General features: G+C 48.1%; 1 protein-coding gene across 1 annotated transcript; it reads left to right on the top strand.

Annotated features, from left to right (window-relative positions):
* The first annotated feature begins 1322 nt into the window (after window positions 1-1322).
* LOC116990036 (hepatocyte cell adhesion molecule-like) lies at window positions 1323-17758 on the top strand. Its single transcript, XM_033047560.1, has 5 exons — window positions 1323-1421; window positions 12699-13058; window positions 14221-14499; window positions 15802-15950; window positions 17744-17758. The coding sequence occupies exons 1-5, from the start codon at window positions 1373-1375 to the stop codon at window positions 17756-17758; spliced, it is 852 nt and encodes a 283-aa protein (XP_032903451.1). The 5' UTR covers window positions 1323-1372.
* The last annotated feature ends 6788 nt before the right edge of the window (window positions 17759-24546 follow it).

The raw sequence follows: 24546 nt of genomic DNA, 5'->3' as shown, positions 1-24546 counted from the left end.
TGGGCGAAGTGTTCGCTGAGCCTGCGCTTGGTAGACGGACTGAACAGAGGTGTTGAGCGTAATTCAGTGAGGAGGAGGTCACTGCGAGGTCACCGACAGCGTTAGATGCCTCCCTGGCTCCTCCCCTGTCTCCCCGTGTCTCTCCCCACCCTCTCCACTGCACCTTATTCCTCATCTTGCTGTAGTTTCTGTGCAGTCGGCAACTTTGATGAAGCGCGGCCACCTTTGTTAGGAGCATTAATGTCCCGGTTCCCAGGGCGAGGGCGGATCTGTGGCGCTCACATTATCTTAGCAAATATCTTTGAATGCGATGACGCTCAAGCACCGCCCTGACCCCACTCATTGGCTCAGTTCAATGCGCAGTTCAACTTTAAACCAATTCACGATGAGAGCGGTTTAATTCAAATTTACAATCCACAGTTCTCTGGATCTCAGTTCCTGCCGTTGCTGGCAAAGATCTTATAGCGGTAGGATCTTTGGTTGCTGGTGAGTTCCTGTCTCCGCTCCCGGCAGCTCACAGCCCAGTGGTATGTATATTGCTTTCTCTCACGTCAGGTAGCCCCGGCATATATATATATATATATATATATATATATAGAGAGAGAGAGATAGAGAGATAGAGAGATAGATAGATAGATAGATAGATATCTCCCTCTCCCCCCTCCCTCTCTCTCCCTCCCTCTCTCTCTCTCTGGAGAGGGGGGGGGGGAGGGAGAGAGAGAGCTCTCCCCTCTCTCCCTCCCCCTCTCTCTCTCTCTCTCCCCCTACCCTCCCCCTCCCTCTCTCTCCTCCACCCCCCCCTCTCCCCCTCCCTCTCTCTCTCTGGAGAGGGAGCTCTCTCTCTCTCTCTCTCCCTCTCCCCCTCCCTCCCTCTCTCTCTCCCTCGCATTTTGACCCAACAAACAGCCTGTTTAACTTTATCAACGTAACATTTTTGCAGATCTTTCCTTCATTGTTCTTTATCTCTTCACATCACGGTCTATATCACTCGTTTCCCTTCTCCCTAACCGGTCTGAAGAAGTGTCTCGACGCGAAACTTCGGCCATTCCTTCTCTCCATAGATGCTGCCTCTCCCTCTGCTCCTACCGACTCCCACCTACCCCCCCCCCCCTCACTTCTCCACCTCCCCGTCACTCTCCCCACGCACCCCCCCTCCCCGCATTTCTACCCCCATCTCCCCTCCCGCTGCATCTTCCTCCCCTCCCCACCCCTGCATCTCTCCGACCCTTGCCATGACCCCCCCCCCGCCTTCATCCCCCGCACTAATACATCTCGCTCTCTCCTCCAGCCCAGCGCCGCTTGACTCGGGGTGACTCGGTACAAGCGTGGAGTCGGCGCCCGTTGAGCAGACCGGACCGGGAGACCGCCAGGGATGCGGCGATCTATCTGGAAGGCGGGATGTCTGCTGCGGCTGCTGGCAGGTACACAGAGAGAGAGGCCACTCGGCCCGCGCGTTGCTGCTGCCTCACAGCGCCAGGGACCCAGGTTTAGATGCTGACTCCGGGCGCTGTCTGTACGGGGTTTGTATGGTCTCCCCGTGACCGCGTGGGTTTCCACCGGGTGACATTTCGGGTCTGAAGAAGGGTCTCGACCCGAAACGTCACCCATTCCTTTTGTCCAGAGGTGCTGCCCGTCCCGCTGAGTTACTCCAGCATTTTGTGTCTATCTCAGTAGGTTAATTGGCTTCTGTAAATTGTCGCTAGTGTGTGTAGGATAGAACAAGCGTATGGGGTGATCGCTGGTCGGCGCTGAGTCGATGGGGGTAATGAACAGGTGACCCTTTAGACTGGTGGAGATGTGGGAGAAAACTGGGGCACCCGGAGAAAACCCACACAGTCACGGAAAACTTTCAAACTCAGTACAGACAGCACCCGTAGTCAGGATCGAACCCGGGTCTCTGGCGCTGTGAGGCAGCAACTCTACCGCTATGCAGACCATGTTCTCGGCTCCTGTACATACTTTAAGATGTGGGTTCATCTGAGCCCTGGCTGTGGTTTAGTTTTCAGACACAAACAGCTTACAGACAGACACACAATGCTGCAGTAACTCAGTGGGACAGACAGCATCTCTGGAGACAGGGAATGGGTGACGTTTCAGGTCGAGACCCTTCTGCAGACTGGTTAGGGAAGAAGGTTCTCTAACTAGTCACTAACTAGTTGTGAATCTGTGGAATTTTCTGCCACAGAAGGCAGTGGAGGCCAATTCACGGGATGTTTTCAAGAGCGATTTAGCTCTTCGTGCTAACGGAATCAAGGGATATGGGGGAAATGGCAGGAAAGGGATACTGATTTTGGATGATCCGCCATAATCACATTGAATGGCGGTGCTGGCTCGAAGGGACGAATGGCCTACTCCCGCACCTATTTTCTAGGTATATATGTATCTCAACTTCTCTAAGTTGGCCAATCATACCACTATGCAATGTCTTGGGGTAAACAGATTATAAACCACTTACTTTCCTTAAAATCTTCAAAATGTACGACATCAGGGGCCTAATAGTCACACTTTTCACGTGGGGGGGGGGGGGGGGTATAGAATGAGCTGCCAGAGGAAGCTGTAGAGGTTAGTATTATTAAAGCTTTATTTCAGACACAGGTCCATATAACACATCAAACAGTACAAAGAATTACAAAGATACATTAAAAAATTGCATATTAGCCTAAAATATATATAAGCTATTGCACCAATGCCGTCTTAGCCTAGAAGTGAATCTATAGCAGCTTTTCAGAGGGCTGACTAGGGCTTCAATTATGTGGTTCTCTGATTTGTCCAGGCGACACATAAAACTAAACATCAGCTGTCTTAAGAGTGCCTCACAGGTTGGCACTCTAGTGGACACAAACAATTGACTGGCACTTGCCACCTAGGGACACGAAGTAGCAACCTCATTGCATCATTGTATGCAACCTTAAGCCTCTGCATACTCTTTTTCTTATAATTAGACCACAATTGAGCAGTATATAACGGTGTGATGCAGGTTCTGAACAGGGAACACTTCACAGAATCAGAGCACATATAAAACTTCCTTATAAGCATGTTGGCTTGAAGATAAATTTTACAGCGTCTTTGTCATCCTTCCAGTCATCAGATATGACATGATCTAAGTATTTAATTTCCTCACACACAGCAAGAGGACTGTCTGACAAATAAAAGGTCGGAAAAGTTGATTCCCTGTCCTCAGCGCTTCTAATTACCATTATGCGGCTTTTCTTAGCGTTATACTTAATGTCATAATCAAGGCCATACTGAGAGCACACCTTCAGCAACTGCTGCAGCCCAGCATTAAATGGACAGAGCAGGACCAGGTCATCTGCATACATCAGATGATTAACAATAGTGTTGCCCACAAGACAGCCAGTTTTTAGCCTATTTAACTGATTTGACAATTCGTCCATATAAACATTAAATAAAATAGGAGACAAAATTCCTCCTTGCCGCACTCCGTTACTAACACAGAATGGAGCAGATACAACATTGTCCCATTTAACGTAAAACGTTTGATGGGCATACCAGAACACTAAGATTCTCACTAAGAATTTAGGGGCACCTCTATTTAACAATTTTACAAACAAGTGTTCATGGTTAATTTTATCAAATGCCTTGGATGCATCAATAAAACATAGGAATACAGATGAATTCAGGCATGTGTACCTGAACACAATCTCTTTAAGAGCATAGATACACAGGTCAGTTCCATGTTTTCTTTTGAACCCAAACTGATTGTCAGTAGTAAGGACATACATTTCTAGATTTGTCAGCAGTATTCTCCAGTACTTTAGATAAGATACTGGCTAGTGCAATAGGTCGATAATTATCAATACTGTTGAGCCTACCAGCCTTAGCTTTAATCACAGGCACTAGCATTACAGACATAATATCATTTGGCAAGACACCATGAACCAGACAGCCATTAAAACACATGGAAAGCAAAGGGCAGAGCTTATAGCTGGCATATTTTAGATGTTCTGCAGTAATGCAGTCCATACCACAGGCTTTGTTGTTATCCAACATGTTAATGGCATCATAGACATCTGCTGCCCTAACTACCATATCTACAGAGAGATCAATAAGTTCATGATTAATTCTAACTGGGTTACTTTTAACACAGTTAAAAAGTTTACAGTAGTGCTCACGCCAACTCTCAGCTATTTTTTCTGGGCTACTAACACCTTCAATGTCAGACGGTAGGGGTGTTTTGCTGTTATTCATTACTCTGACCTCTTTCCAGAAGTTAGTAAGGTTGTTATTCTGTAGCTTCCTGGCAAGCGAGTCTGCTCTCATTGTGTTTTCATTGTTCTTAATAAAACGAAGTGCATATTTAACTCTAGCATTTGTGCGTTTTTTCATATCTAGCAATACCCCCTGTTTAGGCCGACCTGCCTCTGACCAGAGTCTAAAGGCCTCTCTTGCTTCAGCGTACTGCAGATATTAAACATTTGGACAGGTACATTGATATGGATAATTTGAAGGAATTTAGAAACAATAGGTGCAGGAGTAGGCCCTTCGAGCCAGCATCACCATTCTATATGATCATGGATGATCATCATTCCTGCTTTTTCCCCTTATCCCTTAATTCCGTTAGTCCTGAGAGCCATATCTAACTTTCTCTTGAAAACATCCAGTGAATTGGTCTCCATTGCCTCTGTGGCAGAGAATTCCACAGACTCACAACTCTCTGGTGAAAAAGTTTTTCCGCATCTCAATAGACAATAGGTGCAGGAGTAGGTCATTCGGCCCTTCGTGCCAGTACCGCCATTCAATGTGATCATGGCTGATCATCCACAATCAGTACCTCGTTCCTGCCTTCTCCCCATATCCCCTGAATCCATGATCATTAAGAGCCCTACCTAGCTCTCTCTTGAAAGTTTTTAGAGAACCGACCTCCACTTGAGGCAGAGAATTACACAGACTCACAACTCCCCGTGTGAAAAAGTCCTAAATGGCCTACCCCTTAGTCTTAAGCTGTGACCCTCGGTTCTGGACTCCCCCAACATGGCGAACATTTTTCCATATGGGCCAGATGTAGGCAGATGGGATGAGTTTGTGTAGACACTTTGGTTGGCAGAGGTGAGATGGGCTGAAGGGCCTGTTTCTGTGCTGTACCTGTCACATGCAATGTGCTGGTGAACCTCCACTGCACCTTCCTATAGCACGGTGACCAGAGGTCCACACTGGTGCGGCCACTACATGTTGCCTATCATAGAAACATAGAAAATAGGTGCAGGAGTAGGCCATCCGGCCCTTCGAGCTTGCACCGCCATTCGATATGATCATGGCTGTTCATCCAACTCCGTATCCCATCCCTGCCTTCTCTCCATACCCCCTGATCCCTTTAGCCACAAGGGCCACATCTAACTCCCTCTTAAATATAGCCAATGAACTGGCCTCAACTACTTTCTGTGGCAGAGAATTCCACAGATTCACCTGTGTAAAAAATGATTTTCTCATCTCGGTCGTAAAAGACTTCCCACTTATCCTTAAACTTAGACCCCTGGTTCTGGACTTCCCCAACATCGGGAATAATCTTCCTGCATCTAGCCTGTCCAACCCCTTAAGAATTTTCTAAGTTTCTATAAGAACCCCCCTCAATCTTCTGAATTCTAGCGTTTACAAGCCGAGTGTTGCACGGTGCCTTGTCTGCTCTGCATGATGGAGCCCGAGGTCGTGGTACGTATAGGTACCAATGACATAGGTCGAAAAAGAGTAGAGGTCCTGAAAGGAGAATTTAGGGAGTTAGGAGGAGAGTTAAAGAGAAGGACCGCAAAGGTAACAATCTCGGGATTACTGCCTGTGCCACGCGACAGTAAGAGTAGAAATGGAGCGAGGTGGAGGATAAATGCGTGGTTGAAGAACTGGTGCAGAGGGCAGGGATTCAAGTTTCTGGATCATTGGGACCTCTTTTGTGGAAGGTGCGACCTGTACAAAAAGGATGGGTTGCACTTGAACACGAGGGGGACCAATATCCTGGCGGGGAGATTTACAAAGGCTACTGCGGAGACTTTAAACTAGAACGGTTGGGGGGAGGGACTCAAATAGAGAAAGCTAGTGGACAGTGTGTGAGGCAGGAGGCAGAGAAGGGTAGCACCCAGACAAATCCAGGGCAAAAATCAGGCAGGCAGACAAATCCAGGGCAAAATCAAAAAGGGGCACTTCAACATAATTGTGTAAGGGGTAAGAGTGTTGTAAAAACAAGCCTGAAGGCTTTGTGTCTTAATGCAAGGAGAATTCGTAATAAGGTGGATGAGTTGAATGTGCAGATAGCTATTAATGATTATGACATAGTCTGGATCATGGAGACATGGCTCCAGGGTGACCAAGGCTGGGAGCTGATCATCCAGGGATATTCAATATTCAGGAGGGATCGACAGAAAGGAAAAGGAGGTGGGGTAGCGTTGCTGGTTAGAGAGGAGATTAACGCAATTGAAAGGAAGGACATTAGCTTGGGGGATGTGGAATCGATATGGGTAGTGCTGCGAAACACTAAGGGGCAGAAAACGCTAGTGGGAGTTGTGTAAAGGCCACCTAGCAGTAGTAGCAAAGTTGGGGATGGCATCAAACAGGAAATTAGAAATGCGTGCAACAAAGGTAAAATAGTTATAATGGGTGACTTCAATCTACATAGAGATTGGGTGAATCAAATTGGCAGGGGTTGTGAGGAAGAGGATTTCTTGGAATGTATGCGGGATAGTTTTCTAAACCAACATGTAGAGGAACCAATGAGAGAGCAGGCTATTCTAGACTGGGTACTGAGTAATGAGGAAGGGTTAGTTAGCAGTCTTGTTGTGCGTGGCCCCGTGGACAAGAGCGACCATAATATGGGTGAGTTCTTCATTAGTATGGAGAGTGACATTGTTAATTCAGAAACAATGGTTCTGAACTTAAAGAAAGGTAACTTTGAGGGTATGAGACGTGAATTGGCCAAGATTGACTGGCAATTAATTCTTAAAGGGTTGACGGTGGATATGCAATGGAAGGCATTTAAAGACTGCATGTATGAACTACAACAAATGTTCATCCCAGTTTGGCAAAAGAATAAATCAGGGAAGGTAGTACATCCGTGGATAATAAGGGAAATCAGGGATAGTATCAAAGCAAAAGATGAAGCGTACAAATTAGCCAGAAAATGCAGCCTACCAGAGGACTGGGAGAAATTCAGAGACCAGCAGAGGCGGACAAATGGCTTAATTAGGGAAGGGAAAATAGGTTATGAAAGAAAACTGTCAGGGAACATAAAAACTGACGCAAAAGTTTTTATAGATATTTGAAGAGAAAGAGATTAATAAAAACAAATGTAGGTCCCTTGCAGTCAGAAACAGGTGAATTGATCATGGGGAACAAGGACATGGCGGACCAATTGGATACCTACTTTGGTTCCGTCTTCACCAAGGAAGACATAAATAATGTGCCGGAAATGGCAGGGGACCGCGGGTCAAATGAGATGGAGGAACTGAGTGAAATCCAGGTTAGCCGGGATGTGGTATTAGGTAAATTGAATGGATTAGCCGATAAATCCCCAGGGCCAGATAGGCTGCATCCCAGAGTACTTAAGGAAGTAACTCCAGAAATAGTGGGTGCATTAGTGATAATTTTTCAAAACTCTAGATTCTGGAGTAGTTCCTGAGGATTGGAGGGTAGCTAATGTAACCCCACTTTTTAAAAAGGGAGGAAGAGAGAAAACGGGGAATTACAGTTAGTCTAACATCGGTAGTGGGGAAACTGCTAGAGTCAGTTATTAAAGATGGGATAGCAGCACATTTGGAAAGTGGTCAAATCATTGGACAAAGTCAGCATAGATTTACGAAAGGTAAATCATGTGTGACGAATTTTATAGAATTTTTCGAGGATGTAACTAGTAGTGTGGATAGGGGAGAACGAGTGGATGTGTTATATCTGGACTTTCAGAAGGCTTTCGACAAGGTCCCACATAAGAGATTAGTGTACAAACTTAAAGCACACGGTATTAGGGGTTCAGTATTGATGTGGACAGAGAATTAACCATATAATCATATAACAATTACAGCACGGAAACAGGCCATCTCGGCCCTACAAGTCAGTGCCAAACAACTTTTTTCCCTTAGTCCCACCTGCCTGCACTCATACCATAACCCTCCATTCCCTTCGCATCCATATGCCTATCCAATTTATTTTTAAATGATACCAACGAACCTGCCTCCACCACTTCCACTAGAAGCTCATTCCACACCGCTACCACTCTCTGAGTAAAGAAGTTCCCCCTCATGTTACCCCTTAACTTCTGTCCCTTAATTCTGAAGTCATGTCCTCTTGTTTGAATCTTCCCTTTTCTCAAAGGGAAAAGCTGATCCACATCAACTCTGTCTATCCCTCTCATCATTTTAAAGACCTCTATCATGCCCCCCTTAACCTTCTGCGCTCCAGAGAATAAAGACCTAACTTATTCAACCTTTCTCTGTAACTTAGTTGTTGAAACCCAGGCAACATTCTAGTAAATCTCCTCTGTACTCTCTATTTTTTTGACATCCTTCCTATAATTGGGCGACCAAAATTGTACACCATACTCCAGATTTGGTCTCACCAATGCCTTGTACAATTTTAACATTACATCCCAGCTTCTATACTCAATGCTCTGATTTATAAAAGCTAGCATACCAAAAGCTTTCTTTACCACCCTATCTATATGAGATTCCACCTTCAAGGAACTATGCACGGTTATTCCCAGATCCCTCTGTTCAACTGTATTCTTCAATTCCCTACCATTTACCATGTACGTCCTATTTTGATTTGTCCTGCCAAGGTGTAGCACCTCACATTTATCAGCATTAAACTCCATCTGCCATCTTTCAGCCCATTTTTCCAAATGGCCTAAATCACTCTGTAGACTTTGGAAATCCTCTTCATTATCCACAACACCCCCTATCTTGGTATCATTTGCATACTTACTAATCCAATTTACCACCCCTTCATCCAGATCATTGATGTACATGACAAACAACAAAGGACCCAACACAGATCCCTGAGGCACCCCACTAGTCACCTGCCTCCAACCCGACAAACAGCCATCCACCATTACCCTCTGGCTTCTCCCATTCAGCCACTGTTGAATCCATCTTGCTATTCCTGCATTTATACCCAACAGTTGAACCTTCTTAACCAACCTTCCATGATGAACCTTGTCAAAGGCCTTACTAAAGTCCATATAGACAACATCCACTGCTTTACCCTCGTCAATTTCCCTAGTAACCTCTTCAAAAAATTCAAGAAGATTAGTCAAACATGACCTTCCAGGCACAAATCCATGTTGACTGTTCCTAATCAGACCCTGTTTATCCAGATGCTTATATATATTATCTCTAAGTATCTTTTCCATTAATTTGCCCACCACTGAAGTCAAAACTAACAGGCCTATAATTGCTAGGTTTACTCTTAGAACCCTTTTTAAACAATGGAACAACATGCGCAGTACGCCAATCCTCGGGGACTATTCCCGTTTCTAATGACATTTGAAATATTTCTGTCATAGCCCCGGCTATCTCTACACTAACTTCCCTCACTGTCCTAGTGAATATCCTGTCAGGACCTGGAGACTTATCCACTTTTATATTTTTCAAAAGTGTCAGTACTTCTTTTACTTTGAAACTCATAGTATCCATAGCTACTCTACTAGTTTCCCTTACCTTACATTATTCAATATCCTTCTCCTTGGTGAATACCGAAGAAAAGAAATTGTTCAATATCTCCCCCATCTCTTTTGGCTCTGCAGATAGCTGTCCACTCCGTCTCTCCAATGGATCACATTTATCCCTCGTTATCCTTTTGCTATTAATATAGCTGTAGAAACCCTTTGGATTTACTTTCACCTTACTTGCCAAAGCAACCTCATGTCTTCTTTTAGCTTTTCTAATTTCTTTCTTAAGATTCTTTTTACATTCCTTATACTCCTCAAGCATGTCATTTACTTCATGCTGCCTATAATTATTGTAGATCTCACTCTTTTTCTGAACAAGATGTCCAATTTCCCTTTAAAACCAGGGCTCTTTCCACTTTTTACTGTTTCCTTTCAACCGAACAGGAACATAAAGATTCTGTACTCTTAAAATTTCCCCTTTAAATGTCCTCCATTTATCTTCTACATCCTTCCCATAAAACAAAATGTCCCAGTTCACTCCTTTTAAATCATTTAGCATCTCATCAAAGTTAGCCTTTCTCCAATCAAAAATTTCAACCCTAGGTCCAGTTCTGACCCTCTCCATAATTATATTGAAACTAATGGTATTGTGATCACTGGACCCGAAGTGCTCCCCAACGCATACCTCCGCCACCTGTCCCGTCTCATTTCCTAACAGGAGGTCCAACACTGCCCCTCCTCTAGTAGGTACCTCTATGTATTGCTGCAAAAAACTATCCTGCACACATTTTACAAACTCCAAACCATCCAGCCCATTTACCGAATGTGTTTCCCAGTTTATGTGTGGAAAGTTGAAATCTCCCACAATCACTACTTTGTGCTTACTACTAATATCTGCAATCTCCTTACATATTTGCTCTTCCAATTCTCGTTCCCCATTTGGCGGTCTATAATACACCCCTATAAGTGTTGCTACACCTTTCCCACTTCTCAGTTCCACCCAAATAGCCTCCCTAGATGAGCCCTCCAATCTATCCTGCCAAAGCACTGCTGTAATATCTTCCCTGACTAGTAATGCAACACCTCCACCTCTTGCCCCTCCAATTCTATCACACTTGAAGCAACGAAATCCTGGAATATTTAGTTTCCAATCACAGCCCTTCTGCAACCATGTTTCACTGATCGCCACAACATCATACTTCCAGGTGTCTATCCAGACTCCAAGCTCATCCACCTTTCTTACAATGCTCCTAGCATTAAAATATGCACATTTAAGAAACCCCCCGTCTCTTCTTCTCTGTTTATTTCCTTTTTTTTCTTTCTCCTCTTGTGCCCGAGTGCTTCCATTTTCTGCTTCTTGCCTCCCATTCTGTCTACTAGCTTTCTCTATTTGAGTCCCTCGCCCCAACCGTTCTAGTTTAAAGTCTCCCCAGTAGCCTTTGCGAATTTCCCCGCCAGGATATTGGTCCCCCTCGGGTTCAAGTGCAACCCATCCTTTCTGTATAGGTCCCAACTTCCCCAAAAGAACTCCCAATTATCCAGAAACTTGAATCCCTGCCCTCTGCACCAGTCTTTCAGCCACGCATTTATCCTCCACCTCGCTCCATTCCTACTCTTACTGTCGCGTGGCACAGGCTGGCAGTGACTGGCAAACAGGAGCAAAGAGTAATAATAATAATGGATGGGATTTATATAGCGCCTTTCTAATACTGAAGGCGCTTTAAATCGCATTATTCATTCACTCCTCAGTCACACTCGGTGGTGGTAAGCTACTTCTGTAGCCACAGCTGCCCTGGGGCAGACTGACGGAAGCGTGGCTGCCATTCTGCGCCTACGGCCCCTCCGACCACCACCAATCACTCACACACATTCACACACAGGCAAAGGTGTGCCCAAGGACACAACGACAGTATGCACTCCAAGCGGGATTCGAACCGGCCTCCTTCCGGTCGCCAGCCGAACACTTAGCCCATTGTGCCATCTGTCATCTGGAGTAAACGGGTCCTTTTCAGAATGGCAGGCAGTGACTAGTGGGGTACCGCAAGGCTCAGTGCTGGGACCCCAGCTATTTACACTATATGTTAATGATTTGGACGAGGGAATTGAATGCAACATCTCCAAGTTTGTGGATGACACGAAGCTGGGGGGCAGTGTTAGCTGTGAAGAGGATGCTAGGAGGTTGCAAGGTGACTTGGATAGGCTGGGTGAGTGGGCAAATGCATGGCAGATGCAGTATAATGTGGATAAATGTGAGGTTATCCACTTTGGTGGCAAAAACAAGAAAGCTGACTATTATCTAAATGGTGGCCGATTTGGAAAAGGGGAGATGCAACGAGACCTGGGTGTCATGGTACACCAGTCATTGAAAGTAGGCATGCAGGCAATAAAGAAAGCAAATTGTATGTTGGCATTCATAGCAAAAGGATTTGAGTATAGGAGCAGGGAGGTTCTGCTGCAGTTGTACAAGGTTTGGTGAGACCACACCTGGAGTATTACGTACAGTTTTGGTCTCCAAATCTGAGGAAGGACATTATTGCCATAGAGGGAGTGCAGAGAAGGTTCACCTGACTGATTCCTGGGATGTCAGGACTTTCTTATGAAGAAAGACTGGATAGACTCAGACTGTACTCGCTAGAATTTATGAGATTGAGGGGGGATCTTATAGAAATTTACAACATTCTTAAGGGATTGGACAGGCTAGACGCAGGAAGATTGTTCCCGATGTTGGGGAAGTCCAGGACAAGGGATCACAGCTTAAGGGTAGAGGGGACATCCTTTAGAACCGGGATGAGAAGAACATTTTTCACGCAGAGAGTGGTGAATCTCTGGAACTCTGCCACAGAAGGTAGTTGAGGCCAGTTCATTGGCTATATTTAAGAGGGAGTTAGATGTGACCCTTGTGGCTAGAAGGATCAGGGGGTATGGAGAGAAGGCAGGTACAGGATACTGAGGGATGATCATCCATGATCATATTGAATGGCGGTGCAGGCTCGAAGGGCCGAATGGCCTATTCCTGCACCTATTTTCTATGTTTCTAAGTCAGCCCCCATCACCGCTGGATTGTGTACCATCCCCGGCCCTTGTTGTGTTGCAGGCCTCCACACTGCGGCGCTGTGCAGAGTAGGAACGTCAGCCACCGCGGGCTCCATCACCACCGTCCCCGTGGGTGGAACGGTGAGGTTCCCCGTCCTACATCACAGCCAGGAGAGGTTCGAGGTGGCAATGGGGCGGATCCATCCCGATCTTGCAATCCTGGCCTGGAAGTCTGACAGCCCGGAGTATCCGTACATGGTCCGCCCATCCTACAGGGACAGGGTCCACTTCCGACGGGACGCCTTCATCGAGCTGCGGGCCCTGAGGCCGGGTGACCAGGGGACGTACGAGGTGCAGATAAACTACTTGGGGAGGGATCTGAGGAACCGTGACCGGGAGCGCTTTGAGCTGCGAGTGGTCGGTGAGTAGCATCGTGGAGAGTTGGACAGTATCCAGACTGGCCCTTCGGCCCACATGGTCCATGCTGACCCCCTTGGCATTCTGGCCCAGTCCCACCCGCCTGCACACAGCACTCTAAACACTTTCTCTCCATGAATGAATGAAACTTTATTGCCACATGTTCTTTGTGTTTCACACCCATGGTATGCAAAGAGTTGCCACCTAAAGGGCACCGACAGAGTTACAAATAATTCCATTTTACACAAAGCATTTTAACACATTCCATTTGTGATCCCCCTTAGTTCCCGGCGGTTCCCCCACGAAGGAATTCTCCGCCTCAGATGGCGGTGGAGGCCAATTCTCTGGATGCTTTCAAGAGAGACCTAGACAGAGCTCTTAAAGATAGCGGAGTCAAGGGATATGGGGAGAAGGCAGGAACGGGTACTGATTGTGGATGAGCAGCCATGATCACATTGAATGGTGGTGCTAGCTCGTGGGGCCGAATGGCCTTCACCTGCACCTATTGTCTTTAAGTGATAGGAGTAGAATGATTCAATCATGGTTGATCTATCTCTCCCTCCCAACCCCATTCTCCTGCCCTCTCCTCATAACCTCTGACACCCATACTAATCAAGAATCTATCTATCTCTTAAAAATAACCACTGATGGCCTCCACAGCCTTCTGTGGCAAAGAATTCCACAGATTCACCACCCTCTTGTTAACGAGATTTCCCCTAGTCTCCGTCCTAAATGAAAGTCCTTCAACTCTGAGGCTATGACCTCACGCCCTGGACTCTTCCACGAGTGGAAACATCCTCTCCACATCCAAATCCAAAATCAACCCAACCTCTCCCTGTAGCTGAAACCATCTAATCCAGGCAGCATTCTGGTAAACTACCTCTGCACCTACTCCAATCCCTCCACATATCCCGTGTAATGGGGAGACCAGAACTACACACAATACTCCATATGGGGCTTAACCAGAGTCGTATACAACTGCATCATGACTTCCTACATCTTCCTACATGACTTCCTGCATCTTGTGTTCAATGCCCCTATATATTGAAGGCAAACACACCACACGCCTTCTTTACCACCCTATCTGCTGGTGCTGCCACCTTTAGTGGGCTAAGGGCTTGAACTCCCTGCGGTTTAGCTGGACTTTACACTGTGCTGCCTTGCAGAGCCGATGTCCACACCGACCGTGGAGGTCAGCCGCAACTCGTCGCATCTCACGCTGGACTGCTCCACTGTCAGCGGCTGCCCCGTCACCTACCGGTGGGAGCGGCGATCGCAGGATCCTGGCGTGGGGAACGCCACCTTCCCCGGAGCCGTGCTGTACCTGCCGGACCCGGGGCAGCACACCTGCACCTGCACCTACACCTGCATCGCAGAAGATTGCTGCAGCCGCCGGGTCAGCGACGCATTCCCTGCAACGCTGCTCTCCGTCGCCCTGCCCGGAGGTGAGTGGGTCAATGCTGGGTCTCTGTACAATGGGAGAGTCATGCAGTACGGGAACAGGCCATTCGGCCCTACTCCTCCCAGCCCACCAACATGCCCCATCTACACTAGTCCCAACGGTAGGTGATGGGGCAGCCGCTGATGGTGGAGCAGTTCAGCGTGAGATGCGACGAGTTGCGGCTGACCTCCACGGTCGGTGTGGACATCGGCTCTGCAAGGCAGCACAGTGTAAAGTCCAGCTAAACCGCAGAGAGTTCAAGCCCTTAGCCCACTAAAGGTGGCAGCACCAGTAGATAGGGTGGTAAAGAAGGCGTGTGGTGTGTTTGCCTTCAATATATAGGGCCATTGAACACAAGATGTAGGAAGTCATGATGCAGTTGTATACGACTCTGGTTAAGCCCCATATGGAGTATTGTGTGTAGTTCTGGTCGCCCCATTACACGGGATATGTGGAGGGATTGGAGTAGGTGCAGAGGTAGTTTACCAGAATGCTGCCTGGATTAGATGGTTTCAGTTACAGGGAGAGGTTGGGTTGATTTTGGATTTGGATGTGGAGAGGATGTTTCCACTCGTGGGAGAGTCCAGGGCGTAAGGTCATAGCCTCAGAGTTGAAGGACTTTCATTTAGGACGGAGACTAGGGGAAATCTCGTTAACAAGAGGGTGGTGAATCTGTGGAATTCTTTGCCACAGAAGGCTGTGGAGGCCATCAGTGGTTATTTTTAAGAGATAGATAGATTCTTGATTAGTATGGGTGTCAGAGATTATGAGGAGAGGGCAGGAGAATGGGGTTGGGAGGGAGAGATAGATCAACCATGATTGAATCATTCTACTCCTATCACTTAAAGACAATAGGTGCAGGTGAAGGCCATTCGGCCCCACGAGCTAGCACCACCATTCAATGTGATCATGGCTGCTCATCCACAATCAGTACCCGTTCCTGCCTTCTCCCCATATCCCTATAAACGTTTCCAGCGGGCAGCACAGTGTCCCTGCGGGTAGAGTTGCTGCCTCACAGCACCAGAGACCTGGGTTTGATCCTGACTACGGGTGCTGTCTGTACGGAGATTGCACGTTCTCCCCGTGACCTGCGTGGGTTTCTCCGGGATCCTCCCACATTCCAAAGACGTGTGGGTTTGTTGGATATTTGACGATAATTGTAAATTGTTTCCCGTGTAGGGTTGTGTTAGTGAGCGGGGATTGCTGGTCAGTGCCGACTCAGTAGGCCGAAGGGCCTGTTTCCGCGCTGTATCTCGAAATTAAACCAGACTCCAGGTTCACCACTGTGTGACAATATCTCCTCCAGGGTCCAAGAGTCGTTGGGCGATCGTTCTCTCCGTGTTCCTTCTCGCTGCGATCCTTCTCGCTGTGATTCTTCTCGCTGTTGCGTGCTGGGAGACCGGGCATCGAAACTCCGCAGAAACTGCCGTGAGTGTCCTCACCTTCACACCCTCGGCCTCTTCCCCCCCCTCTCTATCCCAGTCCCTCACTCCCTTCTTCCCACCCTCCCCTCTCCCCCCCTCTTCCCACTTCCCCTCCCTCTTCACACCCTTCTTCCCTCTTCCCCACCCTTCTTCCCTCTTCCCCACCCTTCTTCCCTCTTCCCCACCCTTCTTCCCTCTTCCCCACCCTTCTTCCCTCTCACCCCTCTTCCCCCCGCCCTCTCCCCTCTTCCCCCCGCCCTCTCCCCTCTTCCCCCCTCACCCCTATTCCCCCCTCTCCCCTCTTTCCCCCCCCTCTCCTCCCCTCTTCCCCCCTCTTCCCTCTTCCCCATCTCCCCTCTTCCCCCATCTCCCCTCTTCCCCCCTCTCCCCTCTTCCCCCCTCTCCCCTCTTCCCCCCTCTCCCCTCTTCCCCCCCTCTCCCCTCTTTCCCCTCTTCCCCCCTCTCCCCTCTTCCCCCCCCTCTCCCCTCTTCCCCCCCCTCTCCCCTCTTCCCCCCCCTCTCCCCTCTTCCCCCCCCTCTCCCCTCTTCCCCCCCTCTCCCCTCTCCCCCCCCCGCTCCCCTCTTCCCCCCCCTCTCCCCTCTTCCCCCCCTCTCACCTCTTCCCCCCCCTCTTCCCCCCCTCTCCCCTCTTCCCCCCCTCTCCCCTCTTCCCCCCCTCTCCCCTCTTCCCCCCCTCTCCTCCCTCTTCCCCCCCCCCTCTCCCCCTCTTCCCCCCTCTCCCCATCCCCTCTTCCCCCTCTCCCCTCTCCCTCTTCCCCCCCTCTCCCCTCTCCCTCATTCCCCTCTCCCCTCTTCCCCCCCTCTCCCCTCGTTCCCCCCCCTCTCCCCTCTTCCCCCCCCTCATCCCCTCTTCCCCCCCTCTCCACCTCTTCCCCCCCTCTTCCCCCCTCTCCCCTCTTCCCCCCTCTCCCCTCTTCCCCCCCCTCTCCCCTCTTATCCCCCCCCCTCACCTCTTCCCCCCCCTCTCCCCTCTTCCCCCCCTCTCATCCCCTCTCCCCTCTTCCCCTCTCCCCTCTTCCCCCTCCCCTCTCCCCCTCTCACCCCCCCCTCTCGCCCTCTCCCCTCTTCCCCCCCCTCTCCCCTCTTCCCCCCCTCTCACCTCTTCCCCCCCCCCTCTCCCCTCTTCCCCCCCTCTCCCCTCTTCACTTCCCCCGACCCCCCCCCCCATCTGCCCCCCAGACACCCCCTCTTTCTCAGCTAACTTTGTGGGGTGACGCTGCCCCCTAGTGCACGGGATGGATGGGCCATAATGCCCGGTCACTAACACAGGACCTTCTCTCCCTCTCTCCCTCTCTCCTTCTCTCTCGCAGGAACAAGGAGCGTGACGGTGTGCGACCGGGAGTGTTGCAGAGTGCGGACCGGTGTACGTGGGGGGGGGGGGTCACAGTGCACCCCGTCGCTGGGTGATGGGGAACGAGTTTGCTGCTGTCTCATCTCTGTGTCAGATGTGAGCCCCCTGTCCATGGTCCCAGAGCCCCCCAGCCTGACACTGTGGGGGCGTGTAGGGGGAGGGGAGATCACTGGACAGATGAAGATTACAGACTGTATGAACTATGAGGAATTGGGGACCATGGTCACCAACAAGCCGTGATGTCACCGATTGGGGTTTGAAGATTCTGTCCGTGTTCTCCGTCTCTTTGTCTTTTCTCTGTATTTTTTTAAATTCTTAGTGCAGTACAATGTCCGTGCCGAACATGATGCCGTTAGACTATAGAATGTAACACTGTTTCTAAAGGTTTAAAATGTGAATGACTTGTAAAATATACCATCAATCTGAACTAAACGTGTTACATCACACCACAGGACAACGGTGATTAAGGTGGTCCATAATTGTAGTGCTATTTTGTACCGTTTTGGCGTAATTTCAGGAACTCCGCACAGACAGACATAGAAACAAACAAGATGAGAGTTTTAGTCATATTTAGATGTGTGGGCAAGTTTTACTTTGTTACAAAGTGATGGGGGCCTGGAACACGTGGTCAAGGGTGGTGGTGGAGGCAGATATGATAGTGGTGTTTAAGAGGCACGTGGTTATGGGGGGGATTATGGATCATATACAGGCAGAAGCGATGAGGTTATTTTGGCATCATGTTCAGAATGGACATTGTGGGCCGAAGGGCCTGTGTTGTACTTTTCTATGTTCTATAAGAATCTTGTCGTCAACTTTACCAAAGTCTATGTATACAACATCTATCCAATCCCCATTGACTATTGTTGCATCTGTTGCTCTTTGGGAAACTAATTTATAGAAAATCTGACTATTGATGCAATGGATGTTTCTTCTGCACGTTTTTGTGCAGCTTGTGGTGACATTGTAACATGGCTTTGTACATATTAAATCCGATTTATTATAACACCCGCTGCCTGTCATGTCAGCCTCTGCCTGATGTAGCGAAGGCCATTGGTGTTGGTTCATTATTGTATGTGTACAGAGATCCAGTGACAAACTCCTATCTCAGTGTTATCCAGTTAATACAACAGGCAGGATTGACATATAATGAAAGAATGGATCAACTGGGCTTGTATTCACTGGAATTTGGAAGGGTGAAAGGGATCTTCTAGAAACGTGTAAAACAGGTTATCGACAATAGGTGTAGGATTAGGCCATTCGGCAGCACCACCATTCAATGTGATCATGGCTGATCTTGCCCAGTCAGTACCCCGTTCCTGCCTTCTCCCCATATCCCTTGACTCCGCTATCTTTAAGAGCCCTAACTAGCTCTCTCTTGAAAGTATCCAGAGAACTGGCCTCCACCGCGCTCTGAAGCAGAGAATTCCACACTCACAACTCTCTCTGTGAAAAAGTCTAGATGCAGAAAAAATGTTCCCGATGTTGGGGGAGTCCAGAACCAGGGGGTCACAGTTTAAGAATAAGGGGTGGGCCATTAGGGAGTAAGATGAGGAAACCCATTTTTCACCCTGGCTCTGAGGAGGGGGGGGGGAGATAGAAGGGAAATGAGGGAGGCGGGGATGGGAGTTGAGCGCGCGGAGGAGGGTGGAGATGAGCAGGATGAAGGGTGGGAGGGGTGTCAATAAAAGACAGTGGGAATGATGTATGACCCCGGGTAGGAGCTGGTAAACCCCCAGCAATGACCGTCTCACCGCCCCACAGACGCTGCCCGACCCGCTGCCGAGTACACGTGATGTGAGAGTGAGTTGGAGGGTGATAGGGAGGGGGGGGGGGGGGTGAGCGAGGAGCGGCGACCCAGTTAAGGACGCTGCAGCGTGTGACATGTAACTGCCTGCTCTGCTGTGTTGGACAGAACCGCCCATACAATGCGCGTCCCGAGGGGGCGTGAACTAAACCATTTCCGGACCAGAGAGGGTTGAATTGTAGATAGACACAAAAAGCTGGAGTAAACATACATAGAAAATAGGTGCAGGAGGATGCTATTCGGCCCTTCGAGCCAGCACCGCCATTCATTGTGATCATGGCTGTTCGTCCCCAATCAATAACCCGTGCCTGCCTTCTCCCCATATCCCTTGATTCCACTAGCCCCTAGAGCTCAATCTAACTCTATCTTAAATCCATCCAGTGATTTAGCCTCCACTGCCCTCTGTGGCAGGGAATTACACAAATTGACATCTCTCTGGGTGAAAACCTTTTTTCTCACCTCAGTCTTAAATGTCCTCCTATTCTAAGACTGTGCCCCTGGTTCTAGGCTCGCTCAACATTGGGATCATTTTTCCTGCATCTATCTTGTCCAGTCCTTTTATAATTTTATGTTTCTATAAGATCTCCTCTCATCCTTCTAAACTCCAGTGAATACAAGGCTAGTCTTTTCAATCTTTCCTCATATCACAGTCCCGCCATCCCAGGCATCAATCATGTGAACCTACGCTGCACTGCCTCAATCACAAGGATGTCCTTCCTCAAATTAGGAGACCAAAATTGTACACAATACTCCAGATGTGGTCTCACCAGAGCCCTATACAACTGCTGAAGAACCTCTCTACTCCTATACTGAAATCCTCTTGTTATGAAGGCCAATATGCCATTAGCTTTCGTCACTGCCTTCTGTACCTGCACGCCAACTTTCAGTGACCTGTGTACAAGGACACCCAGGTCTCCCTGTACCTCCCCCTTACCTAACCTAACCCCATTGAGATAATAATCTGCCCCCTTGTTTTGCCACCAAAGTGGATAACCTCACATTTATCTATATTATACTGCACCTGCCACACATCTGCCCACACACTCAACCAGTCCAGGTCACCCTGCAACCTAACATCAACGCAGCGGGACAGGCAGCATCTCCAAACCCTTTCTCTCCGTGAATGAATGAAACTTTATAGGCACATGTTCTTTGCGTTTCACACACAAAGAGTCGCCACCTAAAGGGCGCCGAAAGAGTTGCAAAGAATTCCATTTTACACAAAGCATTTTAACACTTTCCATTTGTGGTCCCCCTTCGTTCCCGGCGGCACCCCCACGCCGGGTCCCCCTTTGTTTCCCTCACTGTGGATCCCCCAGGCTGAATATAGCCCAGTACAGCACAGGATCAATGTTTGTGCCTTAACATGATCCCTATCCCTCTTCTCTCCATATCCACGTGCCTATCTAAAGCCTCCACCACCACCCCAGAAGAAGGGTCTCAACCCGAAACGTCGCCCATTCCTTCTCTCCAGAGATGCTGCCTGTCCCGCTGAGTTGCTCCTGCTTTTTGTGTCTTCCACCCCAGGCAATGCGTTCCAGGCCGCTACCACCCTTTATGTAAATAAAAGGGGTTCCCCGAATACTTGGGGTGGCGCAGTGGTAGAGATGCTGTCACTGCGCAAGAGACCCTGGTTCGATCCTGACTACGGGTTCTCTCTAAATGGAGTTTGCACATTCTCCCTGTGACCACGTGGGTTTTCTCTGGGTGCTCCGGTTTCCTCCCACATTCCATAGATGTGCAAAATATCCACAAAATAAATACTTTAATCACCGTGTCGGACCATTTAATTCAGCAGAGATCGTATAACCTTCGATATGCAAGATGATGTAGCGAGCAAAACTGGGGGAAAGGAATCACGTTTTGTAGTTGGAACGTCAGGGGCGCAAATGAACCAATAAAAAGGGGTAAAATACTAGCCCACTTAAAATCTCTTAAGAGTGACATAATATTCCTTCAGGAGACTTGCCTCAAGAACGAATCACATAACAGGCTGAGGGGTAGGTGGATTGGCAGTTGTATCACTCCACCTATTCCTCTAAAGCCAGGGGAACAGCAATGCTAATCCGTAAAGATATTCCGTTCAAACATATGTCCACAATAGCTGATAAGGAAGGTATGTACATTATAGTATCCGGAGCAATGTACTCAATCTCATTGACGTTGGTGAAGATATACGTTCCAAATTTAGATAACCCTTAACTTTTCAATAAAATATTTAATTTAATACCAGATATGTCCCAGTCCAATTTGATAATCGGGGGGGGGGGGGGGTCTAGACAGTGTATTTGACCAATACCTAGATCGATCTTCATTTCAGAGAATAATCACATCCAAGTCCAGTGAACTTCTGAACACTTAGATAAACAACACAAATATAAAGGACGTATGGAGGATTGCCAATCCTTCAGGAAGAGAATATTCCTTCTACTCAGGTGTGCATAATATGTATACAAGAATAGATTATTTCCTGGTTGACTCCAAACTTCTGCCATACACCTACAACCCAAAATATCATAATATCATTATTTCAGTTAATTGCCCTCTTACATTTTCCGTAAAACTGGAAGGAATGACAAATAGACAGCTGTGCTGGAGATTTAACCCACAAATACTTGCAGAGCCTAGGTGTTGTGACTACCTGAAACCACAGATGGAAATCTTCTTTGAGATAAATGAAACTCCTGGTATCTCTCCATCTTTGCTTTGGGAAACATTTAAAGCCTACCTCAGATGCTGCATCATTTCATACCAAGCTTCACAGAATAAGAGAAATAGGGCAGAACAATTGTAGTTAGAAAAATAAATAAAGCAATTAGACTTAGAAAATGCGGCTGACCCGTCCACAAGAAAACACAATAAGATAGCTGCACTCAAATTCAAATTAAACCAGATACTTGCGGCAAGAATCAGTAGGGCATTTCAATACACCAAACAAAAACACTTTCTATTCGGCGATAAACCCCATAAACCTTTGGCACGACAACTTCGTTAATTAGAGAATGACCGTACCATACATAAAATCAGATCAGAAAAAGGTGGACTGCTCTCACTGCGCAAAGGTATTAACGAAAGATTTCAACAATTTATCAAACCATATACTCGTCACAAACGTCAGTCGATTCAGTGAAGATGAAGACCTTTCTTGATAAGTGCAATCTCCCATCCCTCAGTGAAACTGAATGTGAGGAATTAGGTGCAGAGATAACAATAAAGGACATTTCAGAGACCAATAAATCACTGTAAAATGTAAAAACTCCTGTCCCAGACGGGCGCAATAATGAATTTTACAAAAAATGTAACAACATAATTTCCCCCACGCCTACAAAGCCTCTATACCCAAGCGTTCAAAGAGCAGACCTGACCGCAGACTCTAGCGGAATCAATTATCACGTTAATCCCTAAAAAAGATATGAACCTGGAAGAGCCGGGATCTTGTAGAGCAATTGCCCTTTTAAATACTGACCAGAAGATTCTAGCCAAGACTTTGGCTCGTAGACTCAGCCTAGTCATTGGCAAACTTGAACACCCAGATCAAACCGGGTTCATACCTAAACGACAGTCATTTTATAATCTCAGATGACTGTTTAATATAATTTATTCGCATAGAATACCAAACAAAGACCTAGCAATCATCTCATTGGACGCGGAAAAGCTTTCGACCAAGTTGAATGGCCTTATCTTTTCACAGCGTTGGAAAAATTCCAATTGGGAGAAAACTTCATCTCATGGCTGAAGCTTCTATATACTAATCCGACTGCCAGAATACTAACCAATCAAATGCTTTCATCTAAATGTTACCTATTATGGGGCAATAGACAAGGATGCGCTCTTTCCCCGATGCTATTTGCATTAGCCATAGAATCTCTTGCCGAGCGTATGCGGTCCCACCCAGGCATATATGGATACAATACGCTTGGAGGGACGGTGAACGGCGTGTGCGCTGCTCTCCCCTCCCCAGGGAGGGAGGGTTGGACGGGGAGCAGGCCAGGAGCTTCTAAGAGAGCGTCCTTGCTTCCCGCAGCCAGGCCAGCATCAGCACCAGCACAAGCACCAGCTCCAGTGCAGTCCGTAAACACAAGGCCGAGCGGAGGAGAGTGCGGGCAGGTGGCCCCAGTGGGCATCAGGTCGAGGGAGGGCAGAGGAATGGGCATCTGCTGCTGAAATCTGCTCAGAATGGGGACATAAAAATGCTTCGGTGGTTGCTGGAGACAGGAGCGAGCGATATAAACTGCCAGGACAGTTACTACTGGACTGCCACCATGTGTGCAGCGTACAGTGGGCAGCTGGAAGCGGTGAGGAACTTGCTGAGTCTTGGAGCTGCATGGGTCGGCGTGTGTGACTGCACGGGAAGCGATGCTCTGGATTTGGCCCGACAGGCTGGACATGCAGAAATCGTCACCGCTCTGGAGGAATATCACACTCGTCCAGAGGAACAAGAAGACCGCAGGTATGAGGCTCTTGGTGGTCTGGGCATGACAGTCCCTCTGCGGAAACCCGCACCATCTTTCCCTTCCAGCCTCTCACCTGTACATTTCCAAATCTGGAGGTGAAGATAAAAGATAGACACAAATAGATAGTGTATGGAATTCTCTGCCTCAGAGGGCGGAGTAGGCCGGTTCCCTGTGTACTTTCAAGAGAGAGCTAGATAGGGCTCTTAAAGATAGCAGAATCAGGGGATATGGGGAGAAGGCAGGAACGGGGTACTGATTGGGGCTGATCAGCCATGATCACAGTGAATGGTGGTGCTGGCTCGAAGGGCCGAATGGCCTACCCCTGCGTCTATTGTCTAAATTGCTGGAGAGACTCACGGAAGGTTTATTGAGAAAGTCGCATGTGCTTATTGTTAAACAAAAGGACACAGAGTGCTGGAGTAACTCAGCGGGTCAGGCAGCATCTGTGGAGCACATGGATAGGTGACGTTTCACACAGTGCTGGAGTAACTCAGCGGGTCAGGCAGCATCTGTGGAGAACATGGATAGGCGACGTTTCACACAGTGCTGGAGTAACTCAGCGGGTCAGGCAGCATCTGTGGAGAACATGGATAGGTGACGTTTCACACAGTGCTGGAGTAACACCGCGGGTCAGGCAGCATCTGTGGAAAACATGGATAGGTGATATTTCAGATTGTCCTCCATGTTTAGAATTCTCTACCCTGGGGAAAGACTGCAAGTGTTCACTTTATCCATGCCCCTCATGATCTTGTACGCCTATTAACACATGGCATCTCTGTGTGGTATCTCAGCTGCACGGAGGCGGAGAGGAGAGCTCTTCAGCGCGTCATCCACAGAGCGCAGTGGATTATTGGGACACAGCTACCAGCCTTGGAGGGCATCTACCACACACGGTGCCTCAGGAAGGCCGTCAGCATCCATAAAGACTCCTCACACCCTTGTAATGGACTGTTCGAACTACTTCCCTCCGGCAGACGTTACAAGGCCTTCTACGCCC

The sequence above is a fragment of the Amblyraja radiata genome, chromosome 30 (assembly GCF_010909765.2).
Source record: "Amblyraja radiata isolate CabotCenter1 chromosome 30, sAmbRad1.1.pri, whole genome shotgun sequence".
NCBI classification, from domain to species: Eukaryota; Metazoa; Chordata; class Chondrichthyes; order Rajiformes; family Rajidae; genus Amblyraja; species Amblyraja radiata.
The sequence above is the reverse complement of the archived record's forward strand: the minus strand, read 5'-3'. Positions and strand labels throughout refer to the sequence as shown.